This window comes from Sminthopsis crassicaudata, chromosome 2, assembly GCF_048593235.1.
Source record: "Sminthopsis crassicaudata isolate SCR6 chromosome 2, ASM4859323v1, whole genome shotgun sequence".
Lineage (NCBI taxonomy): Eukaryota > Metazoa > Chordata > Mammalia > Dasyuromorphia > Dasyuridae > Sminthopsis > Sminthopsis crassicaudata.
Window position 1 is genome coordinate 26,967,277 of NC_133618.1, and position 18,077 is coordinate 26,985,353.

At 50.6% G+C, this 18,077-nt stretch overlaps 1 protein-coding gene across 1 annotated transcript in view; it reads left to right on the forward strand.

Moving 5' to 3' along the window:
• DYSF (dysferlin) overlaps positions 1–17,251 on the forward strand; it is a 233,162-nt gene extending 215,911 nt beyond the window's left edge. Inside the window, 5 exon segments of the mRNA XM_074285534.1 lie at positions 6,670–6,769; positions 10,364–10,542; positions 12,059–12,168; positions 13,095–13,242; positions 15,133–17,251. Coding sequence (XP_074141635.1) covers positions 6,670–6,769; positions 10,364–10,542; positions 12,059–12,168; positions 13,095–13,242; positions 15,133–15,171 — 576 coding nt within the window. The 3' untranslated portion in view covers positions 15,172–17,251.
• The last annotated feature ends 826 nt before the right edge of the window (positions 17,252–18,077 follow it).

An 18,077-nucleotide genomic window follows, 5' to 3' on the forward strand; every position in this document is an offset into this window, starting at 1 on the left:
TCATCATTACTGTTTCCACCACCTCAGCACCGTCACTACTCTTTCCACACAAATCCCAGAGTCACCGCTCCCCGCACTCTATCCCTGTCCCACGTCCTGTTTTTAATTATATTTGTCTGAGTTTGAATCGGTGCAGCTAATTGGGAGTTTTGAACTGCTGCTCTAATGGGAACCTCAGTCTTTAATGTCAATGGGTTGATTAATTCTAAAGCCATTAGCCACATAATTGCTCTGCTATGACAAGTATGCAAACGGACAGATGGGAAACAGATGTGGGCATGTGAGGTCAGGGGGCCATTTAGGGACAGCAGGTATGGGGAAAATCCTAATGGAAGTCCCAAAAGAGGAATGCCTTGGAAGAAAAGAGAGATGGAGTTGTATAGCAAGGTTTGCCTGACGTATAACTTTTCCAGTTCTCAAAATCTTCATCTGCAAAATGGGGACAGAAATGCTAACCCGCTAGGGTTGTTGTGAGAAGTAAGCAAAATGTGCTTTTCAAACCTTAAAATATTCAATTCAATTCAATATTTAAAAGTATAGGATCATAAAATTGCCTCCATCATCACCGGCCTCGGTAATCCTCAGTGTTATTAACAGCTAGCACTTGTCTAGCATTTTCAGGTATTGCGACAAATATGATCTAATTTGATCCTTGTGATTACTCCTGAGAAGAGGCAGGTGCTATCATCCCCATTTTATAGATGAGAAGACTGAGGCAATTATGTGACTTGTCCAGGGTCACACAGACTTGCTAGATGTCGGAATCTGGATTTGACACCAGGTCCAGCACTCTGTCCACCGGGTCTCCCAGCTGCCTCTCTCTTAGAGAAGTAATGGTAGCATTGTGGGTGGAGATCTCAGTCAAGAAGTTCGAGTTCCTCTTAGAGCACAATTCTAATGGGAATTCTCTTCCGGAATGGGTGCCAGTTGAGATCTCTAAGTGTTCTCAAATTCTGCAATTCTGTGACATGATTACCCAGTCATCCCACTGGTAGTAAATGTCTGTGGTGGGATTTGAACCTGGTTCTCCTGACGGTCAGATTAGAATTTCTGTTGCACCATCCATTTGCAGCTTCTTGTCTGGGGCATTTTTGTCTCAGAATTTGAGGGGGTACCCCTGGGGAGGAGGCTGAGTCCCCCACACTCTGCCCTCTTAGGAGTCCCTGCCAACAGCTCTGGAGGGCAGCGAGGGCACAGAATCCGGCCTTCTGGCAGGTGTGGCTTCCTGACCAGGCTAGGCCCCGGCACCTCAGAGGCCTCAAGGAGCCAATTACCCCCGGCCTTCAGTCCCAAATAGCTGAGTGCGAGGTGAAGGCCGTGGCCAGAAACCGCAGAGAGGGCCTGGCCAGAGAGGGCAGAAAGGAATACGAGTATATATGGAAAAGCAGAGCTTCGAGCTGTCTGATTGCAACCTTGGGAGAGTCTTTTTTGTTTCTTATTTTATTTTAAAAGGTATTTTTTTAGCTGCTGCAACCAAAGTGGAATTTTTTCTACTTATAAACTGGGAAATACCTCAAGTTGAACACAGCTTGAAAGAGACAATTAAAAAAACCTTCCCAAGCAGCAATTAGCAGCCTTGTTATAAGGTCTGCCTTCCAGATACACTGTTTGTCTCTCTCGTATGTGTGGGTTGTGCCGGCTCTTACCTCGGCCCACGTCTCTTCCCCGTGTCCCGAGCTATCATCGTGAGGCTAATTACAGCCTCTGGGCCTCTGTTTTTGGCCCCCAGAACCCAGCACCTTCATCCGGCTCCTCTGACCAAGACCGTTCTTCCCCGAGATCCCGCTCCCTCCTTTCTTTCCTTCCGAGGCGCCGGGAACGGTTGCCTAAAATTGGCGCATGAGCTGGAGCAGTCTGCCCTCCACGCCCGAGTGGCTGACTCCCTGGGGACCCTGCTGCTGTCTCGCCGCCCTCTCTCCTGAAGGACCCAGGTCCTCACGCTTCCCGAACATTTTGAGGCCGTCCAGTGAGATGCAGAGGAAACAGAGACAGACAGATTTGTTCCATGGGCAAGGCTGCCGAGGAGACACGATCCAGGGTAGCTTTTGGCCCTTGGAAACTCCCTCGGCTCCCCCCGCCCTTCGCCCTCCTGGTTCTCCCGTGGGAAGCCCCTGAGTGCGTCTCTGCAGCTTCCAGACAGGGAGCTGACTTCAGGGGTCAGGCCCAGCTTTGATGCCTCCTGCTTGGGTGACCAGAGAATCACTGACAGTAACTGGGCTCCGGGCTCCAGGCTGCAGAGCAGGAGCCAACCCACTGACAGACTGAGCTCCTTTTCTAAAAGTTTCCCCTGTCACCGAAATCATGGTCCTGGTCCTCGTGTGTATCCTGAACATCTGTGTTCCTCAGAGGATCGTGGATTTGGGCTGGACGGGGTTAGCTCTTAGTATCGTCCCCCAAGATACTGTTCCCCTACTCCATGTTTATTGTGTATGTTCTGGTCTATAGGCCCACGTGTGCACTGCAGCCACACCCACATTACATGGACACGTGTAATTACACATATGTACGAATGCACATACGTTTGTATGTATTCCTGCCCATTAGAGCAGAAGCACCTGTAAGGCAGGGATTACTTTCCCCTTTCTTTGTATCCCTCGTACCTAGCATTGTTTGTTCTTCAAACTCAAAGAGGAACGAGACGGGAGGGGATGCCGTGACACGAGCTGAGTGATTGTGCAAGACCGTCCTCCTCACGATCCCGCCAGGGCCGTCCGGGTCCCGTGGCCAGACATAGATCCGGACGACTGGAGATGGTCCTGGAAGTTGTTCCTCACTAAATTATCTGGGTAGGAACTCAGCAGCAGGAGGTAGAGCAGTGCTGGGTCAAAGGCTGTGAACCGTTGAGACATTTTCCTTGCATAGTCTCAAGCTATTTTCCAGAATGGTTGGAATAGTTCACAGTGTTAGCGTGCTTAGCCAGTTCCTTTTGTCCTGCTGCCAGTCCGAACTGACCGGACTCTGGAGGACAGAGGGACCTTTTCCTCTCTGCGCTTTATTGCTGCCCCAGCAGCCCTCAGGCTATTGGCTGCTGTGGCCTGGCCAGAACCGTGTCTCTACAACCAGGCCCTGGCTCTGACCACAGAGACTTTCTCGGGGGGGGAGGGCCAAAGGACACAGCCGGCTGACAGCTCACGCTAGGAGAGCCGGGCTGAGGGCCTGGGTGAGGACCAAGGCCTTCCCCTACCCACAGCCGTTAACTGCTCCCCAGGGCCTCCATCCTCAGGGACCCAGCGGCAAGAAGTCCTGGTGACATTTGGAGATGGCCGAGAGGGAAGAAAGGTGTAGGAGGAAGGGCTCAGTTCTGTCACCGGCCGGGTCACTCTGTGACTCTTAGCTTAGCTATACAAGGAGCAATAGTCACAGTGGTCACTATGCAGCGACAAAGCAGCAAAACGGGTTCTGTCCATCACCTGGCTAAGCCCATCTATGACAAACTTATGGATGAATGCCATGGAATATTCTGGTACTCTAAGAAATGAGAGCGCTTAGTACGATTGAGAGAAAACTAGCCCCTGTCCCTGACACACCTCCGGGCTGTAGGACCCTGCATAAGTCACGTAACCTCAGGGTTACTCAGGGCAGTTCTCCGGGACATCAAGTTCTCCTTTAGAGAAAGGAGGGAGATTTCTAGAAACTCATGTTGATAAAAGAAAGAGAAGCCCAGAGAACAACATCCAAAACGAATCCAACAACTTAAAGGGAGCATATCAGAAGGTGCTTATGTTATATGGAATGGTTCATTTTGAGTAGGGATCCCTAAAGAGCCGCAAAAGGAATTTTGTGACAGAAGGGAGCTGTCAAACTGCATTTAAAAAAAAAATCAATTAACAAGCATTTTCCTAAACCTATATATTTAAAATAATAGGATCTGATAATGTATTAGAATGTGGCTGGTGTTTAAGCCTGGATAACCGGGAAATGGTAGTACCCATAATGGGGATGTCTGAAAGACAAGCTGTCGTGGAGAAAAGATGTTAAGTTTGGTTTGGAGCATCCTGAGACAATCGTAGGAGGAAGGGACTGAAATTAAGGAGGAGACGGGAAAGGAAAATGAGATTTAGGTGAGATTTGAAGGGAACCAAGAGAGACAAGACAGTAAGTGGAGAGAAGGAAGAGAAGGAGAGGATTTCAGGTGTGGGGACAGCCAGTGAGTGAGAGAGAGAGTTCTGTCTGAGAAATGGGCGCCAGTGCCCCTGGATCACAGAGTGTATGTGAGAAGACTTATAAGGAAGAATGGGGCCGGATTATGAAGGACTTTAAAATCCAGACAGAATTTTATATTTGACTCTGGAGCAATAGGGAGGCACTGGAAGGTGACTCTGTGTGTGTGTGTGTGTGTGTGTGTGTGTGTGTGTGTGTGTGTGTGTGTGTGAGAGAGAGAGAGAGAGAGAGACAGACAGACAGACAGACAGAGACAGAGACAGAGACAGAGAGAGAATCAGATCTGTTCTTTACAGAGATTGATTTGATAGTGGAATAAAGAATGGATTGGAGTGGGGAGAGCCTTGAGGCAGGCAGCCCCGACAGCAGCTGTTGCAGTAATATAGGAATGAGGTGATGAGGCTGTGGACCAGTATAAGGATAGTTGTCAGAATAGCACAACTGAGAAGGAGCCATATTGGAGAGAAGCTGCAAGGGGGTATGTGAAATTGATGAGAGCTATTGTAGAGGTGAAATCTACAAGAAATGGTGCAGTGGGAAAATTGATGAGAGGTGTGTAAGGGGGAATGAAATTGATGAGAAGTGTTATAGAGGTGAAATCTACAAGAGATTCTTCAAAGGTGAAATTGATGAGAGATGTAGAGATAGAATCTACAAGAGATGCTGCAGAGGTGAAATCTATTAGGGATTCTAGGAGTGTACGTGAAATCTACAATAGATGGTGTAGAGGTGAAATCCACAAAAGATGCTGCAGAGGGGACATTGTCAGGCCTTGGTGGACGCTTGTGTATGGATGTTGAGAGAGAGGGTGGGGAGTCCAGGATGCTGCTAGATTAGAAGCCGGAGGGCTCTGGAGGATGGCGTTGCCCTCTGCATTGATACAAGAAGTGGTAGAGGAGGGGAGGGTTAGGGTTAGAGTTGAGGGGGGAAGATATAAGCTCTGCTTTCAAGTTTAAGATGCCTACTGAACATTCAGCTGTAGATGTTCAATAGGCAGTTGAAAATGTGACAGTAGAGGTTAGGAGAGAGGTCAGGGCTGGACAGATAGATCTGAGAATAGATAAAGGTGATAATTGAATCCATGGGGGCTGATGAAATCATCAAATGAAATAATAGAGAGAAGAGCTTTGGGGGATACCAGTATCTACTTAAACACCGAGTTCTCTCTTTATTACTCTAACTAATCTCATTTGGCATAGACATGGGGCTCGTCCTCAAGCGGGCCGCCTCTGGACAGTTTCCATGGCCCTCCTGAACACCATTCCCCAGATGTGGCCCAGGGAGGACAGAACAAGGCGCCGATGCCCTCAGTCCCGGGGAGGCCAGTTAGAGAAGCATCGGGATCTTGCTTTGAAAGCCCAGCCCTTCCTCCTTGGCCAGCAGCCCCCCACCCCCATCCTGGGGCCCAGCACACCCACTGGGCCCAGACTCTGCCTGGGCCCAGGCCGCATGTCTGCCAGCACCACACATCTAATAAACAGCTAGTAAAAGGCCTCTGGACGGGAGAGGTAATGAGCGGAGCGCCAGGCTCAGGGCAAGCGGGGGCACATTCCCCTCGGCGGGGTCCCCCCATCCCAGCTGCTCCCACCAGGAACTGTTTGAGCTCCTGGTTCATTACTGGCCCCATAAAACTCGCCCTGAGGGCTAGAGTGCAGACTGGCCTGAGCTGGCCATAAAACCCCCGCCAGAGAGGGGAACCACCTGCGGGAGGGAGCCCGACCAGCCTGAGGCCCCTGAGGGGGAGAGCGGGCATGGGGGCAGAAAAGAGGGAAGAATGTGGCCAGATGGGGCCCGAGGCACTGCTGAGGCCAGAGTGAGGGATTCACCGTTGTCGGCCTCAGTCTGGAGCTAAGGGTATCCATCGGCCAGGCTCTGTAGCTCGGGGGCCTTTTACTGCTGGAATAAAACCCTTTTCTGAGCTCAGAGCCCAGAGAAAGCCTCTTGTAGGGAAAGAATCTCCTGGTAAAATCCTGCCTCTGTCACGTGGGAGTTGAGTGACCCTGGACAAGTAGCTGAGCCTCAGTTTCCACATCCATAAAATGGGATTAATGCACATATTATACCGACATTGTCAGCACTGGTGATCCTCCTGTGCGAGATTTGAGGGAGTCAGAGGACAAGTCTCAGGCAGAATGAGGAGAGGATGGGTTGCAGTCTGAACCTTGCAGTGAGAGACCCCATGGATGAGATCACAGCCTCATTGGAGTCTATCAGTCGTGGGGATAGAGTGACAAAACACAGAAAGCAGGCTGCCTTGCCATCAGCTTGTTGGGAGGCTGAACCTCCCCTGCCATTTGGCGGCCCTTGTTCAGTCCCTTCCCAGCGCTCTGGTCCCCTGCGCTCTCGGAGTCTGGCCGGGGGCAGCCTGCTTCCCACTGGGACCCTCTTCCTTCTTTTCTCTGCCCCGCTGCCGCTGGAGCCCCCTCCCTCTCGCATGGTTCTCCAGCACCAAGGAAACGCCGGGCCGGGTCTGACTCTCTCTTTCTGCTCCCCTGGTGGCGGTTACAGGAGCGCTTTTGGAATCTGGACAAGAAAGAAAGCAAGATTCCCGCCAATGTCATATTCCAGATCTGGGACAATGACAAGTTCTCCTTCGATGATTATTTGGGTAAGTGGGATTTTTCACAAGAAATGTCCTAGAAGCAAGAAGGAATCACAGAAGGCTCTTAAGGAGGGAAAGGGCAAGATCATATAAAGTAAATCAATTCACTTCAGTAATCACTTATTAAGTGCCTACTATGCAATGTACAGTAGGACAGGATGTCTGGAAAACAAGACTGGAGCCCCTACTTCCCCAGAATCCCAGCATTTCACAGGTAGAGGTTCTTAGCTGCCACCTCGTCTATCCTCACCCCATCACACTTAACTGTGGTCCCCCAGTAAGGGGAAGACTGCTACGTCTTCCACTTTGGATGAGGCCCTAATTGTCTCCCTAACATCAAACCTACATTTTTGCCTCTTTGCAACTTTCAGCTTCCTCCAATTGCTCCTGGTCTTGGTCTTGAGATCCAAGCAGAGCAAGTTTCTCCCTCTCCCAACATAACTCTTTATGAACTTGAGGGAAGGCACTACATCCCCCCACTTCTCTCCTCTGGGGTGAGCATGCTCTCTCTTTTCAGCCCTTCCCCACATGGCCAAAGTGTAGGGCCTCCAACATCTTCTGGACACTCTCCATCAATGTCCTTCCCAAACTGTTGCGGAGAACAGGCTTCCCATCTCCTCTGTATCCTCTACATCTTCAGGTGCTATTTCTTCCCTTGCCTTCAATTCTACAAAAACAAAACGAAATCCTCTTCCCTTGGCTTTTCTTGCCTGGATGTGATGATGAGAATAATAACAGCTAACTTTGCTATTGCACTTTACAAATATCTCATTTTATTCTTGCCACCATCCTGGAAGCCATTATTATCCCCACTTTACATATTGGTGAAACTGAGGCTGAGAGAGGTGTATTTGGCAATGAGACACTTACTGGTGATTTTTGAGAGAGCCATGGTAGTGGGCCTGGAAGCCTGAGTGTAAGCAGTGAATTGCCCAGGGTCATACAGGTAGTAAAATATCTGAATCCACATTTGAATTCAGATCCAAGTGATTCTAAGTCCAATGTTCTGTCCCCTGCCCTCTGTAGCTGATCCCCTCCCATTTCCCCTCACTCTTCCATTGCTAGCTTCTCTAAGAACAGGCTACTCTCCTCCCTTACTGTCCAGTCTTTTCTTAAGGGGGACGTTCTGGCCTCCATCCTTTTCTCTCTTCAGTTCCTTCCCTAGGAAAGTCCATGATCTCCCATGATTTCAACCAGTCTCCCCTCCCTCACGTTCTGCATAGGAGACTATTGTGGGACAGAGGAAGGAGCTCTGAGCCTGGAGTGCAGAGACCTGGATTTGAAAGCAGTCTCTTTCATTTGTGCGACTCTGGGCAAATCATTTGTTGTACTTTGCCTCCGTTTCTCCATCTACAAAGTGGAAGGTGTTGTATTGATGATCTCTAAAGTTATATTTGCCTCTAAACAGATGGTCTGAGATCTAAAACTGAGCCAGACCTGACATCTTTGCACACAGACCTTTATTCCGATTCCGTACCATTTGCTCGAGTATCTTTGTTGGAAAGTTTGGATTATCATTGGTTATCCTTCCTTCCTCATCACCCCCTCCAGCCAATCGTGTTATCTGCTTCTGTCATTTCTGCCTCTGTGATAATCAAGGTATCCATTTGCTCCTCTCTATTTCCATTGTCACCCGCCTAGGACAGGATCATCATCTTCCTACTTTTATCACAAAATAACCTGGCTTCTTCTTACCGTTCCAGTTTCCTCCATTCATTCTGTGAACAATACTGCTCTGCTTGCTTTTATTTTTTTATACTTGTTTTCAGTTCCAACTTCTCTCTTTCTTCACCCTTCTTCCATTCATTGATAAAGCAAGAGATACACTATCCATTACATATAAAGTTGTGTAAAACTAACTTGTACATTAGCTGTCTTGAGTGGATGGGAAGCAAGAAAAGGAAGGTAAAAAAAATGTCAGCCTGCGTTCAGAGTCTGGAGGTAAATGGCATTTTAAAAAATTTTTTATCATGAGTCCTTCAAAATTGTCTAGAGTCATTGTATAGCTAAGCTTCTGTAGTGATAATTGCTACGATATCGCCATTACTCTGTACAGTGTTCTCTTGGTTCTGCTTACTGCATTTTGCATCAGTTCATATAAACTTCTCTGGTTTATCCATTAGCCATCCTGGTAATATTTTTATAGCACAGTCATATTCCATTGCACTCAGATACCACCACTTGGTCATCCATTCCCCAAGTGATGGCCATACTTTCAATTTCCAATTCCTTACTACCACAGAAGGAGCTGCTATAAATACCTTTGTACAAATAGGCCCTTTTCCTTTTTCCTTGATCTCCTTAGGGTACAGAGCTACTAGTGGTATTGCTGGGTAAATAGGAATAATTTTATAGCCCTTTGTGTGGATAGTTTTGCTCTCTTCTCCTCTCCTCTCTCTTCTCCTCCTCTTCATCCTCCTCCTCCTTCTCCTTTTTGAACTTTTGTCACCCATGAGATGCTTCCTGTCTTTCCTCTGCTCTCTGAAACTTGCTTCTTTCAAATCTAGGTGTATGTCAAACTATTTAAGGCCAGATTTCTTTTCTTTCTCCATCATAAATTCTACTAAGTAGTAGTGACTTCCTTCCATAGTTCCCATCATTCCTCTTAATTAAGTGGGTAAATGGAGGCAAAGATGGGTCTTTCTCAATCTCCTTCTTAATTCTAGTGCCTTCCTTCCTTTATTTTTTCCTATTTCTCCTGTGTATAGCTTATTTGTACATATTTGTTTGCCTTATTGACTCCTCTACTAGACTGTAAGCTCCTTGAGGGCAGGGACTATCTTTTACCTCTTTTTTTATCTATAGCACTTAACCCAGTGCCTGGACACTTACTAAGTGAATTAACAGGTGGGTAGACAAGTATGCTGTAAAGAGATAAGTGGAATCATGGGGGGGATGGAAGGATGGATGATAGAGAGGTGGATGAGGCAACACAGTCCAATGGAAAAGGCACTGACTGCTAAGTTCAAACCCTGCCTCTTGTGGTTTATTAGCTTTATGTCATACAGTTATTTAACCTTTATGGATCTCAGTTTCCTCACCTGTAAAGTGAAGGGATTGGGCAAGATGGTCTCTTGTAGCTCTTGAGCTGTGATCTTATCATGGATAAGTGGATGGATAGTAAGGCATATAAAGAAATAGTTATGGAATAGGAGTAGGAGATGCAGGTAGATGGATGACCAGACCAGATGGTAAGTGGAGAAGCAACTTTTTTCTCCCTCCCTCCCTCCCTCCCTTCCTTCCTTTCCCTTTTCTTCCTTCCTTCCTTTCCCTTTTCTTCCTTCCTTTCTTCCTTCCTTCCTTCCTTCCTTCCTTCCTTCCTTCCTTCCTTCCTTCCTTCCTTCCTTCCTTCCTTCCTTCCTTCCTTCCTTCCTTCCTTCCTTCCTTCCTTCCTTCCTTCCTTCCTTCCTTCCTTCCTTCCTTCCTTCCTTCCTTCCTTCCTTCCTTCCTTCCTTCCTTCCTTCCTTCCTTCCTTCCTTCCTTCCTTCCTTCTTCTTTCCCTCCCTCCTTTCCTTCCTCCTTCTTTCACTTAACCAGTGTCCCACTGTATCCTTGCCTCCTAAGGAAACCCTGAACTAATGAACTCTGTATCCATTTCAGGTTCCCTTCAGCTGGATCTCCATCGGATGCCCAAGCCGGCCAAGACCGCCGAAAAGTGCTCCCTGGACCAGTTGGACGATGTCTTCCACCCAGAAAGCTTTGTGTCCCTTTTTGAGCAGAAGTCAGTGAAGGGCTGGTGGCCCTGCACAGTGGATCTAGAAGAGAAAAGGACACTTGCAGTGAGTTTTTTCTGCCTTTCTCTGGGTTGGCAGTGTTGTGATTGGGGGAAATGCCCATTAGTGCTGCCATTATGGCCGTCTTTGCACCACCTTTCCATCTACCCAGGCACAGGGCCGTCTGCCAGCAAGGCTTACCGTGTGCCACTGTGTTAAGTTCTAGAAATACAAATACGAGAAAAAGCAAGGATGGTTCCTGCTCTCACGGAACTTATATTCTAATTTCTTCTCCCAACACATAAAAGGGAGCCACAGAGGAAGGGGGATAGGGACGGTGTGGGCCCCTCCTCAAAGTGGAGGTCCCCAGGAGAAACTTGTCAATAGAAGAAGGAGCTGCGGGAGCTGAGAGAGGCTTAAAGGTTATTAGGCCACAGGTACTGGGCAGTCCAGCACAGTAAGCATTGATTAAGCACTTACTGTGTGCAAAACAACAGGACTGTTGGAGCCCTGAGGTTTTGCTAAAATGAATCGCCAATCTGAAGGAGTTACCAGGCTATTACCTGCATTCTTTCCCTCCAAATACTTACCTGTGGGATGGAAACTCTGTGAGAATAAGCACTAGTTCATTTATTTATTTTTTATTTTTTGCATCAGAAGCGCCCAGCTTCTGGCCCATAGCAAGTATTGAATCTATGGCTCTTTAACTCTTCAACAGCAATGGGTGGAAGCTGAGTGTAGTATGGTAGGAAAACTGCTACGTTGGAGTCAGAGGACCAGAGTTTACCCTTACTCTCTCATCTGGGTGACCTGAAGGTCCTCTTCTATTTTTGCTCTGTTGCTCTTTAAAAGGGTCTCAAAGATCCCTTCCAGGTCTCTGATGTTCTATGTTCACAGACCCTTCTGGCTCTGACCTTGAAGTTCAGGGAAGGGGGCAGAGTTTCTCTCCCTCCCTCCCTCCCTCCCCCTCCCTCCCTCCCTCTCTCTCTCTCTCTCTCTCTCTCTCTCTCAATCTCTCTTTTTTTTTTTCTTTTTTTTTTTTTTTTTTCTGAGACTGGGGTTAAGTGACTTGCCCAGGGTCACACAGCTAGGAAATGTTAAGTGTCTGAGACTAGATTTGAACTCGGGTCCTCCTGAATTCAAGGCTGGTGCTCTATCCACTGCGCCACTGAGCTGCCCCCAGAGTTTCTCAATTCTAACACTTTATTATTGGCTCCATGTTCTTCGTTCTGTAGTAGTTTCGGGTTAGGATGTTTTGTGTCCTAAGGTCTCCTCTGTCTCCAACACTTGATGGTTAAAAGACCTTTTTGGCTTTACCTGACAATTTAGCCCTCTTGGAAGAGTCCTGAAGACTTGGATTATTGGGGCCAGGAGGCTTGATATTCTCAAGTGATTCATCTGAGATCTCGCGGCTGGAGATGGCAGAGATGAGGCTCAAACCTAGCTCTCTTTTCATGGGACTGCTCTGCTTCCCAGCTAGTCCCTCACCATGTGTCCTCGGATCAACTCGCTCCCTACTCTCTCCTTGTGTGGTCAAACAGGCGCCTTCCCAACCCTAACCAGATCCCTCTTGTTTCTACAGGGCAAGTTGGAAATGACTTTGGAAATTGTTTCCGAGTCAGAACATGAAGAACGGCCTGCTGGGGTGGGCCGTGATGAACCCAACATGAACCCCAAGCTGGAGGATCCAAAGTAAGAGATTTATCTGCACTTAAACCTCAGCTCCTTTGTGTTCCTTGTTGGGGTACGTGGGTAGTTTTGGGCCGGACACATCCTTTTGGATGGTCAGGAAAAGGGCCAGAGAAAAACCATGGTAGTCCCCGAGGGAAGTGGGCAGTAGTTACCAGACTAGGTCTAAGAAATCCATTGTACAGAGGAGGAGCCAGAGAAATTTGTGGCTTACCACGGTCACACAGTTATTGGTCAGGGGTGGAAATTGTGACTAGAACCTTGATCTTTGCCCTTTGATCATCACAAAGCTGAAAGCGCTTGGTCCCTCTCATTTGTCTGGCTGGGACTGAGAGCCTTGCTGGCCCGCTCATTGGGCTGCTGGGTCCCTCTCTCTATTTCCCCATTACGGAGAGCTCCAGAGAACGGCCCGGGATGGCCCTCTGGGAGCCCCTGCTTAGACTGGGGAGACTCCATCCTTCAGGAGCCTCCTGTGAGTGAGAGAGAAGACATCAGAGAATTCAGGGCTCAGAAGTCCTCTCCTTCTACAAATGAGGAAAGGGAACCCCACAGCAGAATGACTTATAGAAAGTAAGCATCAGAAGTGGCATTTGAACCCAGGTTCCTTGATTCCAGATCTATCACTCCTCACTGCAGCATGCCGTCTCCACCCACAGCCAGCCAACAAGTATTGATTAGTCACTGACATGGGGCCTGGTCCTTAGCTGAGTGTTGGGGGTAGGTGCAAATAGCGCCCCCCCTCAGAAAGTTCATTATCTAATAGGAAGAGACACCACCAAAAGACCTGGAGGCTGCTGGTCCCTCGCCACAGTGCCTGGGCTTTCTCTCCTGTTTCTGGGATCCAGCCCCCCCCCGCCTTCTCAGCCCCACCTCAGCCCGGACCTGGGCTTCCCTGGGGGCAGCTGTTTGACTCACCCTTTGTGTTACAGGCGGCCAGACACATCCTTCCTCTGGTTCACATCCCCGTATAAAACAATGAGATACATCATCTGGCGGAGGTTCAGGTGCTTCATCATCCTCTTCATCATCCTCTTCATCCTGCTCCTTTTCCTTGGAATCTTCATTTATGCTTTCCCGGTAAGGAGCTTGGGGGGGGCAGGGAAGTTGAGGGAGGGGCCTGGGAGAGGGGGACATGAACCACTGTAGTCAGAGCCTCCTTCATCCTGAGTGGGTTGGGGAGGGGAAGGAAGGAGCCCTGAGCTGGCAGGGGTTGGGGGAGGGAGTCCAGGGAGAGAGGCCGGGGAAGACAGGGTGTGATGGAGGAGCTGTAGCCTCCGCTTGGAGTGGGGAGACTCTGCCCTTGAGGAGCCTCCTGTAGGTGAAGGGGAAGACGTAGCTCTGCCTTCTGGGAGCCCCTGGTTAATCAGGTAGTTAATCAGGACAGGATGAGGGGGCTGGTGCCCTTCTCTACAGTACCCTGTGGGTCTTGTGGGAGTCCAGGCACCGGGGACAGAGAAGCCTCGGAGCCAAAAAGAGCTTTTGAGGTCAGAATTCAAGTCTCCCATTTGCCAGCACATCCTGGGACCAGAGAGGGGAAGGGGCTTGACCAAGAGCTGTCATGGAGCAGCAGGTTGTTGACAGGATCAGGATTTGAACCCAGACCTCAGCTTCAGGGGATTTCCCCCCTCGCCCCTCTGGACTTTTCCCCACTGGCTCCAGCCAGCCCGGGCTCTGGTCCAGTTGGGAAACCTCACTCTGAAGGGAACGGGGCTGGGGAAAATCGACAGCTCCAGGCAGTCTGGTTGGATTCCACTCATCATTCGCACCCCCCTTCCCCCCAGTCCTGGGGAGGGGCCGTGGCGGCAGGGGGGTGGGGAAGCTTGGCCAAGGGGCCGGGGGTTCTGATCCAGCATTGGCTTTCCCGGGGACAGGCTCAGAGAACATCCTGTCCCAATTAGAGGCCCCCAGTGCCGGGGGGGAGGGACGGAGCAGGGGATGCTGGCCAGGCTGGCAGGCCCGGGCTAATAAAGGGCATCAGCGTTTGGGATTGCTTTCTCTGGGGCCGGTCCCGGGACAGGGGGCTCCCATCCAGGGAGTCTTCGGCTCCTCTACTCCCCTGGACCCCCCCTTCTCCCCCAGCCTTTGAAGCCGAGCCCTCCGGGTTTCCAGGGATGGAGCTGGGGAAGAGGGGGGTTGCCTCTTCCCCTCCAGCTCCTGGGCGGAGAGTAGGGACGGCAGAGCCGCCCCTCATTATGGGCAGACGGGATACAGGGGACCCACGGGGAGGTAGGAAAAAGGAGTCCCCATCCTTAAGGGCTCTTGCTGGGAAGGGGAGACGCAGTCTCTGTCCTGGGCAGCTCTTGCCTTAATATGGAGGGCTTGAGACATGTTTCTAAAAGATCTAGGAAGCAGAAACACGCCCCCCCTCAAAATAAAGAGGGATTGAGATCTGTGCTGTGAGCCCCAAATACTGCAGGGCCAATCAAGGAAGACTTCCTGAAGGAAGAGGCTTTGGAACCACAATGGGGCTTAGCTGTGGCGGGCTGATGGGAAGTTGGGGGCTGCTCCTCTGCAGGGAGCTGGGGCAGGTGAGGGGGCGGCAGGAGCAGGACCGCAGATAGAAGGCGCAGTCCTTGTAAATCAAACAGCTGGAACTGTTAGGCCCGGAGGAGACCCGAGTTCCAATCCTGCCTCAGACATTCGCTGTCCGGGCCTGTTTTCTCCCCTGTGAAATGGGTCTGTTCTAGCTCTGACTCTGTGCCCTGAAATACAGATTCCCCATTCCCAGAGGGAGCTGGAGAGAATGCCTTCCCCCTTCCCTGTCTGGGAACAGCCTCCAGAACCGATCTCAGGCCCGTCCCACTTCCCCTTCGCTTCCACGACGCTCCCAGGGATGCTCTCGTGGGGTCTGGCTCTACAGGGAGCCCCAGAGGCTTCTGGTCCAGCCCGGTCACGTGACGCTCACAGGGACCCCTCCCAGCTGAGGCTCCCTGCCATCCTCTGTTTCTTGCCCTTCTCTCCCTCCAGAACTACGCCGCCATGAAGCTGGTGAAACCCTTCAGCTAGCCCGCCTCCGGAGGCGCCCCAGGAGCAGGGCCCCGGCCCCCCGAGTCTTTCTCCGCCGCCCAGCCCCAGCTCATCCAGGAGTGGGCGCCGCCTCCGGCTCGAGGGATGGGCGCCCTGGGACCCCTGAAGCCGGGAAGCTTCTCCCATCTCTAGCACTCTTCCCTTGGACTTTTGGGACAAATGGAGTTTAAGTGGCCAAGGCTGCTCTTCTGGGGGGAGAGGGGGAGTTCACCTGGGTGGGTTCTAGGTGTGAGCCTGATCTGCCAGGAGAGGGTCCTCGAGGAGAGCGTGTGGCTGGGGAGCCTCGGGCGGGCAGGAGGCCGTGGCCCCGGTCCGGCTCCCCCTCTCCCCTCCCTACGTGACCTCCGGGGCTCCCTGGCCATTCTCCCCTTCCCTCCCTTTTTGGAGCCCTCACAATCCCAGGATCTCAGGAGGAAATCCAGTGGCTGCATAGCCCGAACCAGGTGTGAGAGACCCCCGCCCGCCCCAGGCTCCCAGCGCCCGACCTTCCCGCCAACCCGCCCCAGCTTCCCTCCCCTGTCACCACTTCCTCCTGTCCTGCTTTCTCTCCTCTGCTTCCCCTTCGCACTGCTCTCCCTCCCTGCCCACTTCCCGCCTTTTCAGAATCCCAGGATAGCCCCGGGGCTCTTCTGTCCAATCCACTCTTGGACAAAACTCTAGCAGAAATGACAAAGAGCCAGTCATCTGGTCATCATTAAGTGCCTACTGTGGGTGTGCCGGGTGCCGTGGGGATAGCCTGTGTCCAAGAAGCATTTATCATTAAATACCTACTAAGTGCCAGGCGCTGTGCCAGGCTTGGGAATATCATATGTCCAGTCAAGAAACATTTATGATTAAATACCTACTAAGTTCCAGGCTTGGGAATAACATGTGTTCAGTCAAGAAGCATTTGTTATTAAGCACCTACTATGTGCCAGGCCCTGTGCCAGGTTTGGGAATATCATGTGTCCAGTCAAGAAGCATTTATCATTAAAGACCTACTAAGTGCAGGCACTTTATTAACTTAGGATATCCTGTGTCTAGTCAAGAAGCATTTATCATTAAATACCTACTATGTGCCAGGCCCCGTGCCAGGCTTGGGAATATCATGTGTTGAGTCAAGAAACATTTGTTATTAAGTACCTACTAAGTGCCAGGCTTGGGAATATCATGTGTTGAGTCAAGAAACATTTGTTATTAAGCACCTACTAAGTGCCAGACACTGTACTGAGAGCTGGAGATATAAAAAAAAAAAAAAAAAAAAATTTAACCCCTCCTTAGTTGCTGGAAACTTTCCTCCCTCCTCCATCCCTCTTCCTCCCTCTGTCCTCTTTCTCTCCTCCTGCTCACTCTCTTCCTCTTTCTCCGTGGTTCTGTTCCCTCTTCTCCCTTCTCATTTCGCTCCCTCTGCTCCTTCCTTTCACCTCCCCATCCTCCCCCCCACATACCCCTGGCCTTGATCTCCACCCCCCATCCCCTCAGGACCACTTGGCCAAAGCTCGTTCTGTGCTGGGATGTGTGAGAGAGTCTGAGTGGGAACTCCTTGGGCAGGGCACCCGGCTCATGGGAACTTAAGGTCTGTGGTTGATTTCCTGATAAGGAGAAGGAAAATTTTGGAGGAAGAAAACAACAACTGGCATGGAAAGCAAACGGGGGTGAAGGGGGTCTCAGTCCGGCTGGCCACAGGGGGTCTCAGTCCGGCTGGCCACGGGGGGTCTCAGTCCGGCTGGCCACGGGGGGGTCTCAGTCCGGCTGGCCACGGGGGGTCTCAGTCCGGCTGGCCACGGGGGGTCTCAGTCCGGCTTCATCTCTTGGATTCCCTGGTCTCGACCAGACTGGCTCTCAGGGGACCTTGTGGAACAGGTGGGACCCTTGGCACATGCTTCTGCCGAGGCTTGTTCCACATCTTCAAGCTGACCACAGTTCTGTGACCCACGGGGCGGCTCTGGGTCGGAACCAGGCTCTGGGTCGGAACCAGGCTCTGTGTTTTCAGTCCCAGACAGCAGCGCTCCAGGCAGTGTCTCAGCCTCTGCAGACACTGAACAAAAGGAGATGCTTAATAAAAGGCTTTTGGATGACAGCAGAGTCTTCTGACTTACTAGGGGAAGGCGGGCATTAACGGCCCCAGGGCCTCTTTGGAGTCTGATTTCCAACTTTATTCCATTAAAAAAACACGCATTAAAGTTCTTGTTCTGGGAAAGGCGGGTTTCGAGGGTTCTATAGCTAAGAGGAAAACAATCGCTCCTCAAGAGCTTTTATTCTACTGAAGTTACAGGGTGGGTAAGTGGGGGGTTGCAACTAGTTCACAAGGAAGCCAGAATGGGCTCTTTGTCTGCCTCTCCCTCCTTTTTTTCCTCCTTCCCTCCCTTTCTCCCTCCCTCCTTCTCTCTCTCTCCTTTTCCCTCCCTCCTCCCTTCCTCCCTCCTTTTTCCCCCACCCTCCCTCTCTTCCTTTCTCCCCCCCAACTAATTCTTGCCAGCAAGGGAAGGCAAATGTCGGAGCCATTCTGTTTTCCACAGAGACATGGGCTTGAATTCTGTTTATCTGTTTCCTTAAATATTGCTGGTCTTGGGGAAGTCATCAAGGTTCATCCCGACGCCTGATCGCTGTTTCTCAATGGTAAAAGGAGACCCCAAGCTTGAACATGAAGAACCCTTCCCGACAAATAGCAGTTCTGCGACGAACACAGATGGCAAATTTAAAGAGATTCATTTGTCCAAGTCAAAAGAGTAACAGAAGCCGGGGGACATGCACCTTGGAGAAGCTCTGCCTGGCAGTACGGGGCAGGGTTTCCTTTCGGAAGCAGTGATGAGAGTGAGAGAGACGGAGATTCAGGGCTCGCCCCCGGATTCCCTACAATATCTAGTAACTGCGGAAGGGCCGAGGCTCGCTTGTTGCCTTCTTTG